General features: G+C 37.8%; 1 protein-coding gene and 1 non-coding gene across 5 annotated transcripts; one reads left to right on the top strand and one right to left on the bottom strand.

Moving 5' to 3' along the window:
• Positions 1-3,498: 3,498 nt before the first annotated feature.
• Positions 3,499-3,604, top strand: LOC132038736 (small nucleolar RNA R71). The gene has a single exon (XR_009410219.1). It is a non-coding gene; the product is annotated as a small nucleolar RNA R71 (small nucleolar RNA).
• A 5,023-nt stretch (positions 3,605-8,627) lies between these two features.
• On the bottom strand, positions 8,628-14,065 carry LOC132037928 (polyadenylate-binding protein RBP47-like). Of its 4 annotated transcripts, none has more exons than XM_059428588.1 (5): positions 13,604-14,065; positions 10,925-11,405; positions 9,912-9,976; positions 9,701-9,831; positions 8,628-9,610 (listed from the first exon to the last, which is right to left on the bottom strand). In XM_059428588.1, exons 1-5 carry the CDS (start codon positions 13,838-13,840, stop codon positions 9,457-9,459), a joined length of 1,068 nt encoding a protein of 355 aa, XP_059284571.1. In that variant the 5' UTR covers positions 13,841-14,065; the 3' UTR covers positions 8,628-9,456. The 4 variants fall into 4 exon arrangements, with proteins under 4 accessions (XP_059284571.1, XP_059284569.1, XP_059284570.1 ...); XM_059428586.1 differs by having other exon boundaries at positions 8,628-9,585; XM_059428587.1 differs by having other exon boundaries at positions 8,628-9,582.
• Positions 14,066-18,576: the final 4,511 nt, after the last annotated feature.

Genomic DNA, 18,576 nt, shown 5'->3' with positions numbered 1-18,576 from the left:
CCGAAGTGCTACAAGACCCCATAAGATCAGAACATTCGAGGACGAATGTTCTAAAGGGGGGAGATGTTATATCCCGTATTTCATGCATTCGGATAATTCGAGAAAGCCGTGGCAAGTTAAGGACAAGATCATTTTCAAGAGTTATTTTAATGTACGAGTTGTTAGGGATATCATTTATGAGCATTGGTAGTATGAAAATATTTGGAAAGGCCACGGTAAAAGGGAAATTTGCAAAATGACCAATGAAAATAATGTGGAAGGTTAGGGGCGAAGTGGTAATATTGAGAAAAGTCGAGGGGCAAAATGGAAATTTTACCTAAGGTTCATGAAAATTCCAAAGAGGCCATATTGGCCATGTGACAAAAAAAAAAGGGAAAGAAAAAGACATAGGGGCTAATATTTCATCATATCATGCGTACGAAGACCAAGAACACAAATAATAATCACAGACATGGTCGGATCGCGAGAGTAGAATTTCCTCGAGGCTCGTATCATAGCCTATCTACGACTAAGGCATGCCAAAGAAGGAAGGGTTGCGCTTTACATACCTTGATCGCTCTCAACGCTAATCCAAACTCAAGCTAATTCCAACCTACGTCTCGGGCTGCCCAAGGTCTACAAGTAAATCATAATATGCCAAACATTAGCTATAGACATTTGGGCATTTAATTCCAAATTAGCCCTTAATTCTACAGAAATTTGGGCAGCATTTCCCCTGTAAATAGACCAACCCCGAGAATTTAACTCGGCCAAATCAACAACAACAACAACAACAACCAACCTAGCAACATCAATAAGCAATCCGAAAGGCAATATAACATTAGTAACTCTCTTTTATATCATTCGACAACATTCAATACTTTCAACTCAACGGCTTACATTCAAGCCAACATCAACGCTTATACATTCAAATACTAACCCGAACCCATACCAACAATATTCAAAGACATTTTAAGCAATTCATACAACATTTCAAACATCCCAAATGATACTCCAACTCACCCGAAAATAGCCCCCACCCCGAGAACACATCCATAACACATCCCTCACTTCCAAATCATGGTTTGCACCAACAATCCACATTCTAACAATGTCATTCTCTTAAATATAAAAATTACATTAAATACACAATAATCTCCAATTCAGCCCACAACACTTACGATATCAATTTGAGTCATTAAACTACTATCGTCAACATGGAATTCATAACGACAACACCCAAAATACTAATTAACATTAATCCATTCCTTGTCACATAATATAGCCCATTTTCGGCCAACACCATATATATACATATTAATGATTCTCATCCATTTCTTCACTCTACAACACTCACAACATGCTAACTAGACTTTAATTCATGGCTTCAACACAACACAACACACACACACTTACACGGCCATGCACTACACACACAACCTCAACTCCAACATGCCATATTTCATAAATTTCCTCCATTTTAACATACTACAACATGCATACACCATTCATAACACATAAAACATGATTAAATCTTACCTTTCTTCTTCAACTTCACAAATAGGCTAGGGTTTGCGATCTACACAACGGATGGTTTGATGACCCAAACAACACTTCCACGCTACTTAGGGACCTCCAATTAGTGGGTTTGAATCAAAGAAATAATTTTGGAATGGCTAGAATTGGAGTTGGAATTTAGGGTGCTTGGCCGAGAGCCTCACTTTCCTCCTCAACTTCTTGCCTTTTTTTTTCTAAGTGTGGGAATTGAGAATAGATGACTTAGAAGTCATCTTTTAAGTCCTTAGATGATTCATACATGTGTCCATGGCCCACACATATGTTGGACTAATTAAAATTGTCTACAAAGTGTGTGGGACCATTTCCAAGCCACATGGCCAACATGACAATTTTTCATGATTTGCCAACTTTTCATATTTCAATTTTTGGTCCCAAATTTTCCTAAATGTTCCATGCCACTAAATTCATGAACAACTTGTGTCTCAAAACGAAATCGAAGGTCAAAAGTCCCGACTTTGCATCCCGGAATGGTTTTGTCTCTAGCTTATCATAGTTAAACCGGATTGCCCCAACGTACAAAAATGCGGGATATAACAATTATCACATAGAGCACGAGAAAAGTCATGGTGGCCGATAGAACATGGAATAGTAAAGACCCCTGGATCTTCCTTCTTATGAACCGTTGTTGTAGATAATATCGAACTAACACAGTGAGTCACACTCACAGTGTCGTGCTCCACAGACCCCTTCTTTGTCAGCAAATCCTTTACAAATCTAGGCATCTCCTTGACAGCATCCAGAAATGAGATGTTCATCGATAACTGCTTCAGCTAATCATAGAATCTCTGACACGCAGCATCTTTCGTCTTCTTCATCAACCTTTGAGGAAAGAGAGGTGTAGATTTAAAAAGCTGGGTCAAAGGGCGAAGAGCCCCTTTAACAGTTTGCTTGTTGGTGTCACTGGTCTCAGTCTTTTTTGAACTTTTCAGAATATCAATAATCTTCTCGACAATAGGAATCTCTGTCGGAACCTCTTCAACAATAGTTGGCACATCAGATTGTGCCTCTTCCTCTTCAATAATTGTCTTGATATCAATCACCTTCTTTTCAACACTCTGGAGTATTTTACCACTCCGAGTACTGATAGCATATACACGATCTACACCACCTCCATCATTCTTCGAATTTGGAATAGTATCACTCGGTAGTCCTCCCTTCTGTGGAGGGTGTTGCTCTCTAGAAATATCCCGCATCTGCGACTCGAGCTTCTGAATAGAAGTAGTGTGAGATTCTGCAGTTTCAGTCAGCCCTTTCAATGTTCTATCTGCTTTGTCTTGGTTAGCTAGCTCCTTCTCAAGCATGCTCTCCAACTTAGAACTCCTTTGCTCAGTCGACTGACCCTTTGGTGAAATATAGGGATTTGAACTCCTATTTCCAAAATTATTGTTGTTGTTGTAGTTTCCCTGGTTCGAGCCACCATAGCTGTTGTTGTAATTACCTTGTCCCTGTTGAGGTCTCCATTGATTCTGAGTCTGATTTTGATAGCCTCCTTAGTAATTCTGCCTGTGGTAACCCCTTTGAGAGTTATTAACATAGTTAGCATCCTCATACTGCATAGGAGGCCCCTCTTGATATGGACCCTCTTGAACTTGGTACATTCCCTTGGGCATTCCCATAACTTCTTCAACAACATTAACCATCTTCGCTTCCTTTTCATCAAGTGTCTTGGTCAGCAAAGAAATATTGGTTGCTATATGAGCTAGAGTCTGCTGAGTCTCTTGATTCTCCTTCACAATGTTATGGATCATTGTAGCTCCATAGGCCACACTGTCAGTACCACCCGAATGCCATGCTTGATTGTGAGTAGTAAGCTTATCAAGCAACTGAGTGATTTGGGCATAAGTCATGTCCATAAAACACCCACCAGCTGTATTATTCGCCACCGCTTGTGTCAATAGATCTAGCCCTCTATAGAACTTCTCCATCTATATATGTTATGGAAAATCATGATTCAGAGACTTCTGCAAATATTCCTTGAATCTCTCCCAAGCTTCAAATAGTTGTTCCCCCGGAAGCTGTTTGAAATCATATATCTTGTCACGAATTTCAGCTTTCTTGCTTGGCGGAAACCACTTCTTGAGAAAAACAGCAACCAGCTCTCCCCACGTATGAATAGTGTTATGGGGCAGCTTCTCAAACCAAACTCTTACTTCACCGGCTAAAGAGTATTTGAAAACTCTTAGCCGAATAGCATCATCTGGAACAACATTCTGAAGAAACTCACGAACTTCAGCCAATAGGCTCTGATACCATATTAAGATTGAAACTGGAGAAACAATGGTGAACGCTTCAACTTCACCATTAATATAGATAGAGCAGTGACATGTGAATTGAGAGAGTAGAATGGAGAAAATGAGAACACTTAGCTTTCTCATGTATTGTCTCAAGTGTTATATACAAGTATGAGAGAAAATATCCAGCATATCCAGCTAATCGACATTTAAGATAACCGACTAAAGCTGACTAACTGCTAATTCTAATTAACTGCTAATCCTGAACTAATCCAACTAATTATAGATAATAGAATACAAATACATTAGATCTCAATAAAATCACTCCAAAACAAGGATCAAACAATGAGCTCTTTTCCCAAGGATCGCAAAAAGTGATTGTTGTATTCGTCACTTCCTATTTATATATGAGAGCACATGGTATCGTGAACTTGGGCCTAGCCTAGCGATCCGCGGTTGCAAATTAAAGCTCCACAAATAAAACATGGGCCTAACTTACTTTCCTCACGAATCTAGGCCTCGCGCTCACGAGAGCAAATAAGGATGAAATTGCATGCATTGCCCTTCAAATGGGCTGGTCTTTAATTTTTGTCCTTCAAATGGGCTGGCCTTTATTTTTTGTCCTTTAGCAATAAACTTTATGCCTAGTGGGGCATAAGTTCTTTAAGGGTAAAAGTCATGTGGGGCATAACTTGTGGGATATTATGATGCGAAAATATAGACTTACGCTCCTCGAAAAAGTTATTTAATTGTTATGGGGGCAAAATTAAAGACCAAAGACAAAATAGGGGCAGAAGTGCCAATGACTCCAAACTAGGTCAATCTACTTCGTATTTGTGTCGTGAACCTCGCTTTCGTGAAGGTCAACTGCTCTTGGTAAACCCAGAGACTCTTCGCATTCCGACCCCCTCCTCACATTCACGTAACTTATCCTGGTCAATAACCTCGCAGTCGCGATTCCAGCTCCACAATTATGGTGCACCATATATTAGAAAAATCTGCATTTCTGACTCCACAATTATGGTGCACGAAATGCCCGAACATTCTAAAGCACATGCAAAAGTGAGACCTCCTTTGATGGCTTTAATTTTGGACAAAAGTGGTATTTACATGACCTGCTCTTTAGCCTTTTGAGGGTGAAAATTTTTCATTTACAAACCTTTTTGTGTGCATTTAAGAGGAATAATTATCAGCACTATAATATGATGACTTAAATTTATATGTATATTAGAGGTAATGGGGCAGATTCTGGATCTTCTTGATGGTGTTTGGTCCTTCCATAAAATAATCTGTAAACGAAAATAGGTTGAGTCCTCAATGTCGTTAAGAGGATATCATATTTTTGCATTAAAAAAAAAAAAAAAAAAAAACTGGTATGATGTGCAAATTACAATAAAGTATGACAAAACAAAACATATATCTCAATAAGAAATAGACAATAGATGATATTATGGTTAAAGAATGAGTCAAAGTGGCGATACAATTGCCGGTCATAATCCAAATTCTAATGGTCAACTCTCACTCCCAACAAGAAACATACAAAACCGTATTCTTAACCAACTTTGAAAAACAAAAAACTGCAGTCTTGCAATCATTATTTTGTTGTATTGTTCTGTTTTATTACATGCACGAAACTGTATACATCCAATTGCAAAGTCAAAAATTTCGCTAAAGGAGTTCAACATGTAATAATAAAAAGTAATATTTAAATTGATCTATACATAGTATATTATTTTCTGAAAAAGTGTGTTTAATTGACAACCTATGTTAACCGTACGCAGCTTCTCATATATCCAAGCAAAACCTCGTTTCTCATTTCTTTCATAGTCATGCTGCTATTCCCAGCTTGATGCAAATAAAATGAGAAAAATAGAAAATTGGGGTTGAAAATACTTCAGAAGCTCAACAACTTGAGAAGGGAAAGAAATACTCAAGAAGAAAGATCATATTATGATCCCAAAGACATTGTATTTTCATTGCTTAACTTGAAAAATGTATTTATAGGAGGAATGAAACTACCTAACTAACTACTAGCATTTTCTTGTAAACCTTCACCCTCTTAATTCTTGATTGGCATTACACGAAAAAAGAAAAGAAAAACATACTTGCACCTAGTATTTACATCAAACAAATAAATACCTGGGTCTTCTGTATAAACTTTTTCTATATCATTTAACCACGATTAAATGATATATTCTCACTTAAATTCATCATTCCTTAAATTGTTTGGTTTTATGTAAATATGTATGCAGTACGCAAATATTTTCCCTCGGCACTTCCTAGACTTCCGAAATTGACAATTGTGATATTAAAATATGGAAATCAACCAACTTTGAGAATCTAAAGTCCAAACGGACAGAAGAGTACCAACAACATAAGTCAAAACGATTGTAATAGATTAAACCATATCAAACGAGGGCATGCATCCAATAGCAGCTCAATGAGAAGATAAATGAAATAATATCCAGCAACATCTTCGTGGAAGAACTTTTGAAAAAAACATTGCTAATGGTAAAACAAACAAAGCAAAAATAATGCACATCCATCGGAGACTACAACTTGATCCTAACTTATATTTAAATCGGATCAATCAATGATAGTAGTTCATATTTTCACAACTTAAAATGGTTCACACATCTTTTTTCTGCTTCTTTTTCCTTTCCTGGTTAGCTTCTTGCCTTTGTTATGGAAGTAACGGTCCAAAACCAATAGGTCAACTTATGAGGGAAAAATTGTATAGGGAAAAAGGCTCCAAAAGTGCTGCTTATCACTCTGCACTAAGTAGTTTTCCATCAAAAGTATATGTTGGAACTCAAAATGGAAGCGGAGAAAGTGACAAGATTGAGAGTTTGCTTGGTCAACCAGAAGGTGTAGAGTTTAATCAATATTCAGGTTTATTACAGTCGATCCTAATGCTGGAAGAGCTTTGTTGTATTATTTTGTCGAGTCCCCTCAAGACTCTGCATCTAAGCCTCTCGTCTTATGGCTTAATGGAGCCTTTTCCCCATAAAATTTTTCCCTCATAAGTTGACCCATTATACATGAAATAAAAGGAAACTTCAATCTTCATGTCACACTTCATCTTTTAACATGCCCTATTGTACAAGTGCATCCGCAAATAATGATGAAGTTTCCTTTTATTTCATATTATAATAAAAAGGACCAGTTTCTACTGTTTTACATACTTTTGTGTCATTTGCATGTTCTTGATATCATCTGAATACAAAGTGACAAGCAGTACCTGGTTGTTCCTCACTAGGAGGGGGAGCATTTGGGGAACTTGGCCATTTGGAGTTGATAAAGATGGTACTCTGCACATGAATCAGTTTCATGGAATTCTGGTAAGTAGCATTAAGCATCTTTGTGATGTCTTAGCCAAGTACAACGAAATAAATTTAACACATTTTCGTTCATCAGAGGCCAACATAATCTTCCTCGAATCACCAGCAGGTGTTGGGTTTTCATATACAAATACAAGCTCAGATTACGAGTTTAGAGGGGACAGAAGAACAGCCCATGATTCGTATACTTTTCTTGTCAACTGGCTCGAAGGATTTCCACAATACAAAACATGGGACTTTTATCTTACTGGATAGAGCTATGGTGGCCATTATCCCTCAGCTTGCTCAGCTTATACTTCTCCACAACAAGTACTCAATTCAAACTATGATAAACGTAAAAGGAATACTCAATTCAAACTATGATAAACGTAAAAGGAATCACTTTAAGCTTTCTGATCACTTCTCTTAGATGGCTCATTCTTCACTCATTATTTTTTTTGGATGACATGGGAACCCCCTTTAGGTGTGCACAGGGTAAACCCAGCTCCTGTATAATAGCTCGCAAACCACACATGAGAGGTAACCCGCACTAGGCAAGCCCAGTGCGACGAGCTCGACCCAGAAGGCAAATCCCCTGCTGTCGTAGGCAGGGGGTTTCGAACCTGAGACCTCCATTATGAAAGCCCCATGCTCAACCAACTGAGCCACCCTTGCAAGTCATTCTTCACTCATTTACCCAAACTGTTCAGACAATAATCAGCTTATACATACACCAACATCTCTGTTGATAAAGTGCCACAGTATCATTCTCTCAGATTGGCAATGCCTACATCGACTTTGAAGCCAACATGAAAAGAATGACGGATTACTATTGGACTCATGCTCTAATTTCAGACGGGTTGTATAAGAAACTCATCTCAAGCTGTAATTTCTCTACTCCATATGTGACTGATGAATGCAATGACTATTTAAACCAAATCGAAGAAGAAACTGGAAATATCTTTGCATACGACATCTATGCTCGGTTATGCCGCAATGGATCATCTTCAAGTATCCCAGTGAGTAATACACGAAATTTGAAATGCTCCATATGTGACCGGGAAACAAACGATTCCTTAATCTACCTAGAGTGGGAAATTAGGAATCATCAAACAGACCCTACGGTTCTATAAACTGGAGCCCTCACTTAGAAATCCTAAGTGATCAATACTGAGTAATTCTTTGTTCACGCTAGATGGTCAACCAAAACAGTCTGTATAGTGTATATAACCTCCATTAAGTCCACATTTGCTGTCTCCATTAAGTCCGTCATTATTGTGACAGAAACTAGCCTGGCTTCCCTGCATGTCATATCATCTAGAATCTATTCTTCAGTAGACCTCAATGGAATACCACTCAAGAGATCTATCGCATTTATGTATTGAGGATCACTGGCTGAATGGTTCTTGAATAACATAGCCAATACACTCAGATTCAGATAACATAGCATCATAAGTATTGGTTTTGTCATGCAGCACACCTCTTCTTTAGCTCTTGAGCATAGTTATGCATTTTGAAGTAAAGGAACATAGCATGGCAACATCATTTATTTCATCAAAGAAGTTCAATGTGAAGTCCGAACTTCTAATAAATGTTTAATCAAATCCCTAGGAGACTAACATTTCAAGTCAAAATTTAGTTCCAAATCAAAATTTAGTTCCACTCCCTTGGAGGGGATAATTATATTCTACATGACCAATCTTGAAACAAAGAGATTGAGCACATTCACCATTCAAGCATAAGACTCTGGAGCACTCTTTCAGCTTACTTGTTGCTGGTGAGTCCCATATACTGGATAAGCCCCATATGCAGCTGCAGCGTACATGCCAGGATCATGTGGTGGTGGAAAAGCATACCCATAAGCATTATAAAAGTGTCCCCCATAGTATGGTCCCGTCCACTGGTTCATAAAAGCGGTTCTTGACTGCAAAATCCCGTAGCACTGGAGTCAGTAACATAAGAGGAAATACAGCACGTGCTGGAAGCACCTTGCTTGAAACTGCTTCATTGGTGCCAGATGTATTTCCTCATAGACATCACATGAAATTTCTTTTCACCGCCCTAATAAGAAGGTGAGGGAGAAGAAAAATCTAGAACAAGCTTGCTGCCCAATCCCAGTAATATGTAATCTGAAAACTTCTGTGCTTTGTAAATATTACATTATTACTCTGTGAATCAAACAGATATAATAACAATCCACATGTCTACTACCAAGCATGTGTCATGAGTCGAATGAACTTGAAACTAGCATAGCTCTTGAAACATGAGAAAAGATAACCATTAGAGCTTTTGATTTGCCGTAAACTAATGCCAACCAGTCTTTTGATTCATTTTTCTCCAAAGACACATCAAACAAGTAATACCACAAGATAAATACAGTATGAGAGAAAGATAGAGATCTTTGCCTGTTTATTTGCTGGATTTCGTCCCCACGAAAGGCGCACTGTGTGCTTCCCAATAGCAGTTCCATTCAACTTCTCTAAGGCTTTCTCAGCGTCATTTCTGCCAGAACACATTAGACCCATTTGTTACTCCGCAACTCGCAACCTAAGAGTAAGATAATAATTTGAGAAATCACAATTAACGACCTACCTGTTTGCAAATTGCAAAAAACCACATCCTTTCCCAACTGGTATTTTTACAGAAGCTATTTCACCATACTGAGCAAAAGGCTGTCTGAGATCCTCATCACTGACGTTGGGGTCAAGACCTCCAACAAAGATCTAGAATGGTCATTTTATTAGCCAGAAGAACTTGAAAGCTAGAAAAGGAAAGGGAGGAAAGAAAAGACTAGTTAACAAACTGTTGTATTTGTAGAATCTACATCAGGTTGTGATCCTTGTGGCGACGCGCTGTTGGAGTATCCACCTACCAAATCCATTTTAGAAGTATTAAATATAACAAAATTTGTCGACTTAACTACCAGAATATTGGTGTAAGTTCTTTGAATAAAAGACCCATGATCTGATATTTACTACAAAAAATTATTTACTGCAGCTTAATGAAGATTAGAAGTGCAATGCAGTTGAAATCAACCCGAATTATTAGATAAAGAAAGAGAAGAGGACTTAGTTGCTTGCTAGGTTCATATAATTTAACTACTTGACTTGAATTTCATTTGCCCTTTCACTTTTAGTACCATATTGTCCTGAACATATTCCCTATACTTTGTGTGATCCCAATCAAAGATAATCAATTGTGTTTTAGCACTTGCTCTTTGAAGCTAGAAAGAGGCTAATGTCTTCCCTCTCCTCTTTTTGGTAATTGCCTTCTGATAGCTCAAATGACAAGAACTTTCACACTTCAATGAAAACCATGGATGCAAACAAGCACACATACTTTAAAATCAGTTAGAAAATGAAATGGATATGTACTTTCAAGTCGAAGTTGGCGATTTAAAGAATAATACAGAAATAGAGAAAATAGGGAGGAACATGATTGGATGCCAAGCATAAAATAAGACACCTTATCAGGCAAACATTTTTGCATAAAAGTATACAAGATAATTCGTGGAACAGAAAATTAATCCAATGACCTCCTAAGAAGGGAGAAGCGGATATCATGATATTGCACATGCTTACAGTAAGCATGTTAACCAATAAGATCAATACTGCATACAAGTATGGTAATGATGCAGATGAATATAGCTTACGGGGTAGAAACGATAGTAGCACCAAACTTAGTGAGCCAATTCACCACTATATATTCTATATGGTAAAGAATTCAGCATTCACTTGTTCAAACCAAAAAAGAGATGATGAAAAGATATCAACAACCAAAGCCAGCTAGGAGACCTAGAAATAGGTCAATTGTTACCTTGTGAAAAATAGTATTGCAGGTATCCAGATGATTTCCGCGGTGTGGCTGCACCAATTCGCATGGGCCTGCTTAAACAAAACACACCATTCATTTCAGTCATGGCTTGGGACCTCTCATTATCGTCTCCAAACCTTACAAAACCATATCCTCTTGAACGACCAGTATTGGCATCTATGACAACTTTAGCAGCTTTAACAGAAGGATATTTTTTAGCAAAAGTTTCATGTAGTAAGGTATCCGTAACATCTGCAGCTAAATCTCCTACAAAGATGGAAAGGTTAGAACCATAGTTTGATCTCTTGTCACCCATGCTAAATGAAGCCCAATTCAAACGGAAAGGTTGATCTGCATTAGGCATTGTCGTGGAATAAAATGTCTGCAGAGCTTTCTCTGCAGCAGCATGTGAGTAGAATTCAACAAAACCATATCCCTCCGGGAAACCAGTTTGTTTATTGCGAATTACCTTGACGGAGGCAACCTACACGAACAGGATCTTATCTATTAGCAAATAGCAATGAATTTTGTGGAAAAAACACTGTATTCCACGTAAAAAGAAATTGTTTTTGAGATGGTAACACTTTTGTAAATTCAAAAGCACATAAGGCTGTGCAGTTTTATAGTGATTCAAAGACATCTAGTAAGGCCTCTGGTTCTTCTATGTAATATTTTCCACGTAAATTTTTACTCTTCTTTATTTTTTTCCCCTGAGGGAAGTTTGTTTTGGCAAAGCCATATGTCAATTTGTTTTATAACCGTGAAGCCATAAATCATTTTATTCAATTACTAAGCATAAGATAATGGTTTACATGCGTCTAAGAGTTATTGCTTGCTTTTTCGTAGGTTCAAGTATATTGCACAATTGCTAGTGTGGAGGTGTCTATTTAGTGTTAACTCTTCAAACTTTCACATCAAATCAGTCAAATGATAAGGTCTTCACTGTTCCATAACGTGGTTTCCATGATTAATCATGCTTATTGACATAAGTAGAAAATGTGATGCTGGTGACAGTAGAGGTAAGTTGTGTAGCAGAAAATTCCAGAAAGACTCTCCCTGAGGTCTCTCGGTCATATCACAATCACCACTTTGGGAATTTCCAAACAATTTTCACTACAAATCGTAAAAGGCATCACTGAAAAATGGAAGTTCTAATACAACTGTTTTTTATGCCTTAAAGTTTCCTTATTAAACCTGCTCAGAGAAAAGGTTTGCAAACGGAAATGGGAAGATTTATTGTATGAAATAAAACACACTGGATCTGGATGTAAAATTAGCATTACAACTTGTTCAGTGAAAACAATTCTGTAAAGGAAGAGGTGGAAAAGCAAGCAGATGTCCTCCATTAACATCATAATCGTCTCTCAAGTTTAGCAAGGGCAAATAGTTGAGAGTTGAGTTAAAGTCTGCACAGTGCCCACCATATTCAGATGATGGATCATCTGATATTTTGCTTGAAAGATTCCACAATTACCACTTTAAACTTGGACAACCAGCAGAATATTGTGTGTGTACTTTTGTCTAGTTATGTCCAAGAACAAACTAAGCCCAATAAAAAAGGTCATTGCAAAAAGCAATATGCAAAGGCGTTGCCACAGCTCATAATTCTTCACTGGGGAGGAGATAAAATTGTTGACTAACAAAGGACTGAAAAGCCAAGCTTATCATTATTCAAAGTCTGGAATGTCAGAAGGCTGACAGCCAAGTTTGTATGAGTTATTTGTCCATCTTGAAATTTTGGTTCAATAGAAAAACTGTAAATTTGCCTGTAAGCTGTTCTTTTCCTGATCTTTAAATCCTGAACTGTTGCAGTCACAGAAAAGCTAAGTCATCATAAACAATAAACCAAGGATTAGACATGCAGATACCATATCCTAACCAGCAAGACTTCAATTTGAGGCCTGTCAGATGTATGAATAAATGGGGAAAATGCAACCATGGAAGTTTGAAAAATTGATCGTATCTCCAAATCAAGAGGTTGAGGTCTAAACACCGCGGGGAACCTATACAAAAACCTATAGCTGTTGATTTAAGGAACTTTCTTCAAACAACCCCTTATTTGGCATTGTTGCAAAATCATGAAATAAACTCACTCGATCCGATATATGTATATGGGAAAGAAGATTGAAAGCCATTGAATAGTGGTCTAAAGAGAATCTAGGGGTTGGCAGGCATGAGAGCTCAGGTACATCTAGAGTCTTAAGTCCTAGCCGTCTTAGGCCAGAAGCATCTCTTTGTTATACCAACCTGCCTGATCAAGCGAAAGAAAATTACTCTGGCAGATTAGCATTCCAGGTATCTAGTCCAAACATAGGCAAACCAAGCAAGAATTTTACTCCCTCCATCCCAATTTATGGGACATAGTTCTGATTTCAAGAGTCAAACTTCTTTATTTTGACCTTAAATTCAGATATACAATTTATAGAAACTACATAAAAAGTGTTGTAAGTCATAATAATTAACAACGTGAAATATTAAAAGGGCATACAACAAATTGCAGTCAAAGATTTTATTGTTTGACTCCTCGAAAAGCGAAAAGTGATACTTGACATCTCTATATAGTACAAATTTTCATTTGGATAAATGCTTGACATCTCCCTATAGATAACAGGAATGAGTGTGTGTAACTATGAAATCTACACATGAAACTTGATAGCAACGTATAAAAGGTGAAAAAAGAACCTGGTTGGTGTTAGCAAAGCAGGAGGCCAAGTAATCCTCGTCCATCCAATTATGAAGGTCGCCAATCCAGATTGTACAATTATTGGATCCTCCTCCGCCTCGATGATGCTGCTTTTGTTCGAAGTGTGGGTGATAAGGTATGTAGTGAGGCACCCATGGCTGTTTAGCCACCGCCCCACTTACCGCTTCTTCCTCCTGTTTATTCTCCACTGTTTCACAACCCTTTTCCCTTTTCATCTTCTCTCTCACTATTACTACTTATATTCTCTAAATCTGTTACTACAAAATATTATACGGCTTCTAAAAAGATATATATGCAATATGGGTAAGTGATGATAAGTATAGCTGAATCTCAAGTTTTTGCGGCTCAAGACAGAAAATGGGATGGGAGGATTGAGGAAGATAGGTTCAGGGGAGCAGTTGCATTCACGCCCCTATTATTTGTCTGCGCCCTCGGATTAAGTTTAGCAGCTGGTTTTTCCTTATTCCCCCTTCCACTTTCGTATTTTTAGATTATTATTATTATTATTGGATGTATTTTCACATCATATTATAGTTATTTTCATATTTATCTTATTTTACTAATTTTAGGGTCTATAAAAAATGTGCAAAATAGAGAATAACAATGATTTATGTATAATAGTAAATAGTAATTGACGTTGAGATAGAGGCGATATTCATTTAAGTTGAAAAATAATGAATTAACTCGTATCTTTTGAACCTGAATGTTACTCGAAAATTTAGGTGAGTTAGTTATACTGTATTTGTAATTATAGATATTTCTACGTGTGAGACAATGATATGTTCTGTTATTTTGTCTAACCTAATACAATATCACTTTGTAGAGGCATTTGAACAATCCAAATTCTCAGTAACATAACGTCGCATTTTTCTTCGACACCAGCATATACTAATAGAAAAATTATGTTTGAATTAGTTAGATGAATCCACACACGGATAGAAAATAGCAATTTGAGAGTGAACTTGTGTGGAGGAAGGTGATATTTGGCACAGATATCGATATTTAGCGTCACTTTACCTCTCGTTTTTAGTACTTTAATCGCATTTTCTATGATGGATTGTATCCAAGCTGATGTTGGTATGTTTGGTGTGTTTAGTTACAATGAGGACAAATGATGGAAAACCGAGCAGTTATGGTTGAATTTGGAGGAGATTCTGTTTGCACGAGTTGACGAGAGGATCTCGCGACACTTAGAAGAATTTTTGGACAACTGAAGGAAATTGCGTGTCAGGCATGCGTCGCGGACAAAGATACCTCGCGTTGGGCCTGCGTCGCGGTGGAAAACAGGAAAATCATGCTCTGTCCAAGTGAAATCAGAAATCCCAGAGAAATCTCGCGCTGGACCCGCGACGCAGGTGTAACGCGGGAATACATCCAGTTCTCCCATTTTGATTATGATTTAGTCTAATTATTTTAGTTTTAACCCTAGACTATAAATAGACGTTTTATGAGTTGTAAACGACGTGCTGGGATTTTGCTAAGACTTGTAAGCCGTCGTTCTTATTTCTCTCTTTTTGGCTTTATTCTATTTTCATTATTCAACCCTAGATTATTCATGAATTCTTGTTCTTCATCTAGAATCATGAGTAGCTAAACTTCTTGATTCTAGGGTTGTGGCGAAAGACATGATAGTTGGTTTGACAACAATTTCTATCGATTTAATTTTCATATTTTGGGTTGCTTATTTATTCTTGTGCTTAATTGTTTAATTACTCACTAATTAGACACTAGCTGTGGTGCGTGAGTTGGACTTGAAAGAGGGAATTCACGTGCGTAATAAGAATAAATAGAGTTTGTTCAATTCAATCGTTTCGCTACTGAGGATAGATACCCTTGGCCCTACTTAGTGTCACGACCCAACTAGGGGCGCGGCAGTACCGATGCTTGTACCGGGCACCCCCCGTATACGTACGTCTTATTCTTATCACTAAGTGGGCCGTATGAACACTGCATTTTTTTTTCTAACCACTATCGTTAATAGCATACATGTAAACAAGTAATAGTAATCAAGCTATGCGACGTATTACACGGCGACAAGGACGACTAGGTTATGAAACATACGTATGCATATATCGTCTACGAGCCTCTAAACACGATACATGTAATTACAAGTAGGCGACTTTCTTTGTGTCTACATATATATACACAAAAATAGTACCCAAAACGAAGCTCGGAACAAACTGGAGCGCCTCACTCGATGCTCTGGTGGAAAAGCTCTTGGGAGTCGAACCGTCGGCTTCTACTGCGTGGCATGCGACGCGGCCCCGAAGAAGAGGGGTCGGTACGAGCGATGTGCAAGTATGTAATCCATGAAAATAATACAATGAAGCATGTAACATATGAGCAAAAACATCATGTAACAGGACCCGAATCATATAACGATATAAAAGCATATGTATGTACACATGAAGTGCCTCTCGGGCGGATGTCATGCTTGCTTATTATATATATTTTTTTCAAAACATTTCTTGTGATATACATGTGAAAATAGAACAAGTCACTATACTTATAGAAATACGTCGTCTCGCCCGCGTATGTCCGCGTCGGGATGGAATTACGCCGGGTGACCCGGTGGCGCCGCGTCTATAGCGCGACATGTGTCCCCCCCAATTTCCCCGTTTTCATGTACATATCTTATACATGTCATATACATATCATATAAGCGACATGCGCGGGAACCCCGAAAGAAAGTCATGTGTCTATCGGAGGGACGTAAGGTCGGTAGCCCCCGTTACCTTATAGAATAACCATGGTCGCTCCGTCTCGCCTTGAAGGAACAATCATTATAGGCGAGACCATCGATGGATAGCAACACCACGAGAAAACATAAAACAAGATTATAAAGCTTCTATGAAAGAAGTAATGGAAACCGATATGCACGTACATCGAGACTCGGTAACGAACATAAAAAAACACGGTCATCATGTCCCGTTGGTTAGTCCACCCGAAGATTTGAGCATTCGGAATTTCATTTACAAAGGTTTCGGACGTTTGAACATTACTTTACCTTGAAGCACAAGTTATGGATTCAATTCTGTTGAATGAAAAAAGGAACAAATTTAGGTGTCGTTTCCGGGGGAGCAGGACTTTTCTCGAGGTCGGATTTCCGACTTAGAATAACTAGGACATGCCAAGGGAAGGAGAGGTGGACTTCGCGTACCTTTTCCGCTTTGCACACGTCTCCAGGCTCAAACTCGAGTTCGCCAAATCTACAATTTGGTCACATTACCAATTGTTAATCTCCAACCAATACTTGCCTATAAACAAAATTTGGGCGGCATCTCTCATACATATAACATCCCAGGAATTCGACTCGGCCATATTACTGCTCAACAAATCCGAGAATGAAACTCGGCCAAATCGTCGACCATGGTGACAATATAAACATATTTTAATTCAACTCAATTCAATTCTTTTCAAAGCAATTCAATACAATTCCATACAATTCAATATAACCCGATACAATTGAATTCACGTGATATTCCAATAATACCATTAACATACTACTTACTACGCCAACCGCCACAATTTTCATGAAACAACAACAACATATTTCCTTCTTTCAACTTGATCTGACAAGCAAATTTTTTTCACTCCTCGAAACCGTGATCAATCACTTATTCTTACATCATAGAAACTACCATAACAACAATTGTCATTCTAAATAAAATCGATTACTTTTCGCTTCCATAATCCATACCATTCGACGCCAACACACCCCGTATGCATATTTTTCATGAATTTCTATATTTTCCATACATTACAACAACAACCAACACACGACACAACACAATACAACATAACACATCTGACACGTACACACGCTCGCGGCACCACCACCTTTCCCTTAACACGTGAATTTCATCCATTTTCATGCGCACAACATACTCGAACATCCATAACACATAAGAAGAGAATTAAACCTTACCTTTTTCCTCATCCTTCCGCTTGACTCAAATTGCCGACTTGTATGGATATGAGTTCTTCTTGCTCCACAAATCACTTCGCCCCTTACTAAGAACTCTTCAAGGGATTGTTTGGCTATGAAGAACAAGTTGAGAATTCTCTTGTTTTTTTCTCTCGGTTTTTTTCTTTTTCTCCAAGGCGAATGGCCAAGGGAAACTTTTCTCTCTTTCTTTTTCCTTTCTAACTACTTGAAAATTCTAGGGGAAATAAGATGAATAAATCATCTCTCTGCATATATATATATACTTAGTCCCTTCCATAGTAATTAAACATATTTCCCCCAGCTTGGCTTGATTTCATTTGTGAAGTTTTGAAAGTGGGGTCCATGCCAAGTGGCCCTTTTCTTGAAAATTCTAGCAAATTTCTTACAATTCATGAAAATCATTTCCATTCGTTCCAAATTTGCCCTAACACTTTCTCCGTATTTCCACTTGAGTCATTTGCGAATTTACACTTTTACCCACGGCCTTTCTTAATATTCCCACTTTAAAATTTTCCATAAGCAACTTGTGTCACTTGCCTTGACTTACCCGAGGGTATAAAATACGGAATGTAACACTTAGTTGGTTATGGAGAATTAAATGCGTTCTTGTTACCTCTGGTGATCATAGAAATTTAGGCGTTATAGTAGCATCTACAGGCTTGTGAGTAGTTCGAAAGAATATCATAAAGTTATAATTAACCCGTCAACTAGTAACCTAGGAAATAAGATAAGCAGAATTGTTAGAAGATTAACTGGATTGTCGAAAGCCATGACCCTAGAACTTTCTCTCATCTAATAAACCTTACAGTCTTAGCAACAAGTTTCTTAGCCACAAATACACTCATATTCATTGGTTTACTTTCAGTTTTAAATTAGTTACAACAAACACTTTGATTGTCACTTTCTTGAATAGTTACAACGGAATTTGAATTGGTTAAACGGTTAAAATCTAAGTTCCGTGGGTTTCGATATACGGGGCTTTTAAAAACTTTAATTTCTTGC

The sequence above is a fragment of the Lycium ferocissimum genome, chromosome 11 (genome assembly GCF_029784015.1).
Source record: "Lycium ferocissimum isolate CSIRO_LF1 chromosome 11, AGI_CSIRO_Lferr_CH_V1, whole genome shotgun sequence".
In the NCBI taxonomy this organism is placed as follows: Eukaryota; Viridiplantae; Streptophyta; class Magnoliopsida; order Solanales; family Solanaceae; genus Lycium; species Lycium ferocissimum.
The sequence above is the reverse complement of the archived record's forward strand: the minus strand, read 5'-3'. Positions and strand labels throughout refer to the sequence as shown.

Coding starts and splice junctions, on each gene's coding strand:
- LOC132037928 (XM_059428588.1), bottom strand. CDS start 13,840: ATGAAAAGGGAAAAGGGTTGTGAAACAGTGGAGAATAAACAGGAGGAA. Junction 11,406..13,603: donor GCTTTGCTAACACCAACCAG/GTTCTTTTTTCA, acceptor CTGTTCGTGTAG/GTTGCCTCCGTCAAGGTAAT. Junction 9,977..10,924: donor GCAATACTATTTTTCACAAG/GTAACAATTGAC, acceptor TGGATTTGGTAG/GTGGATACTCCAACAGCGCG.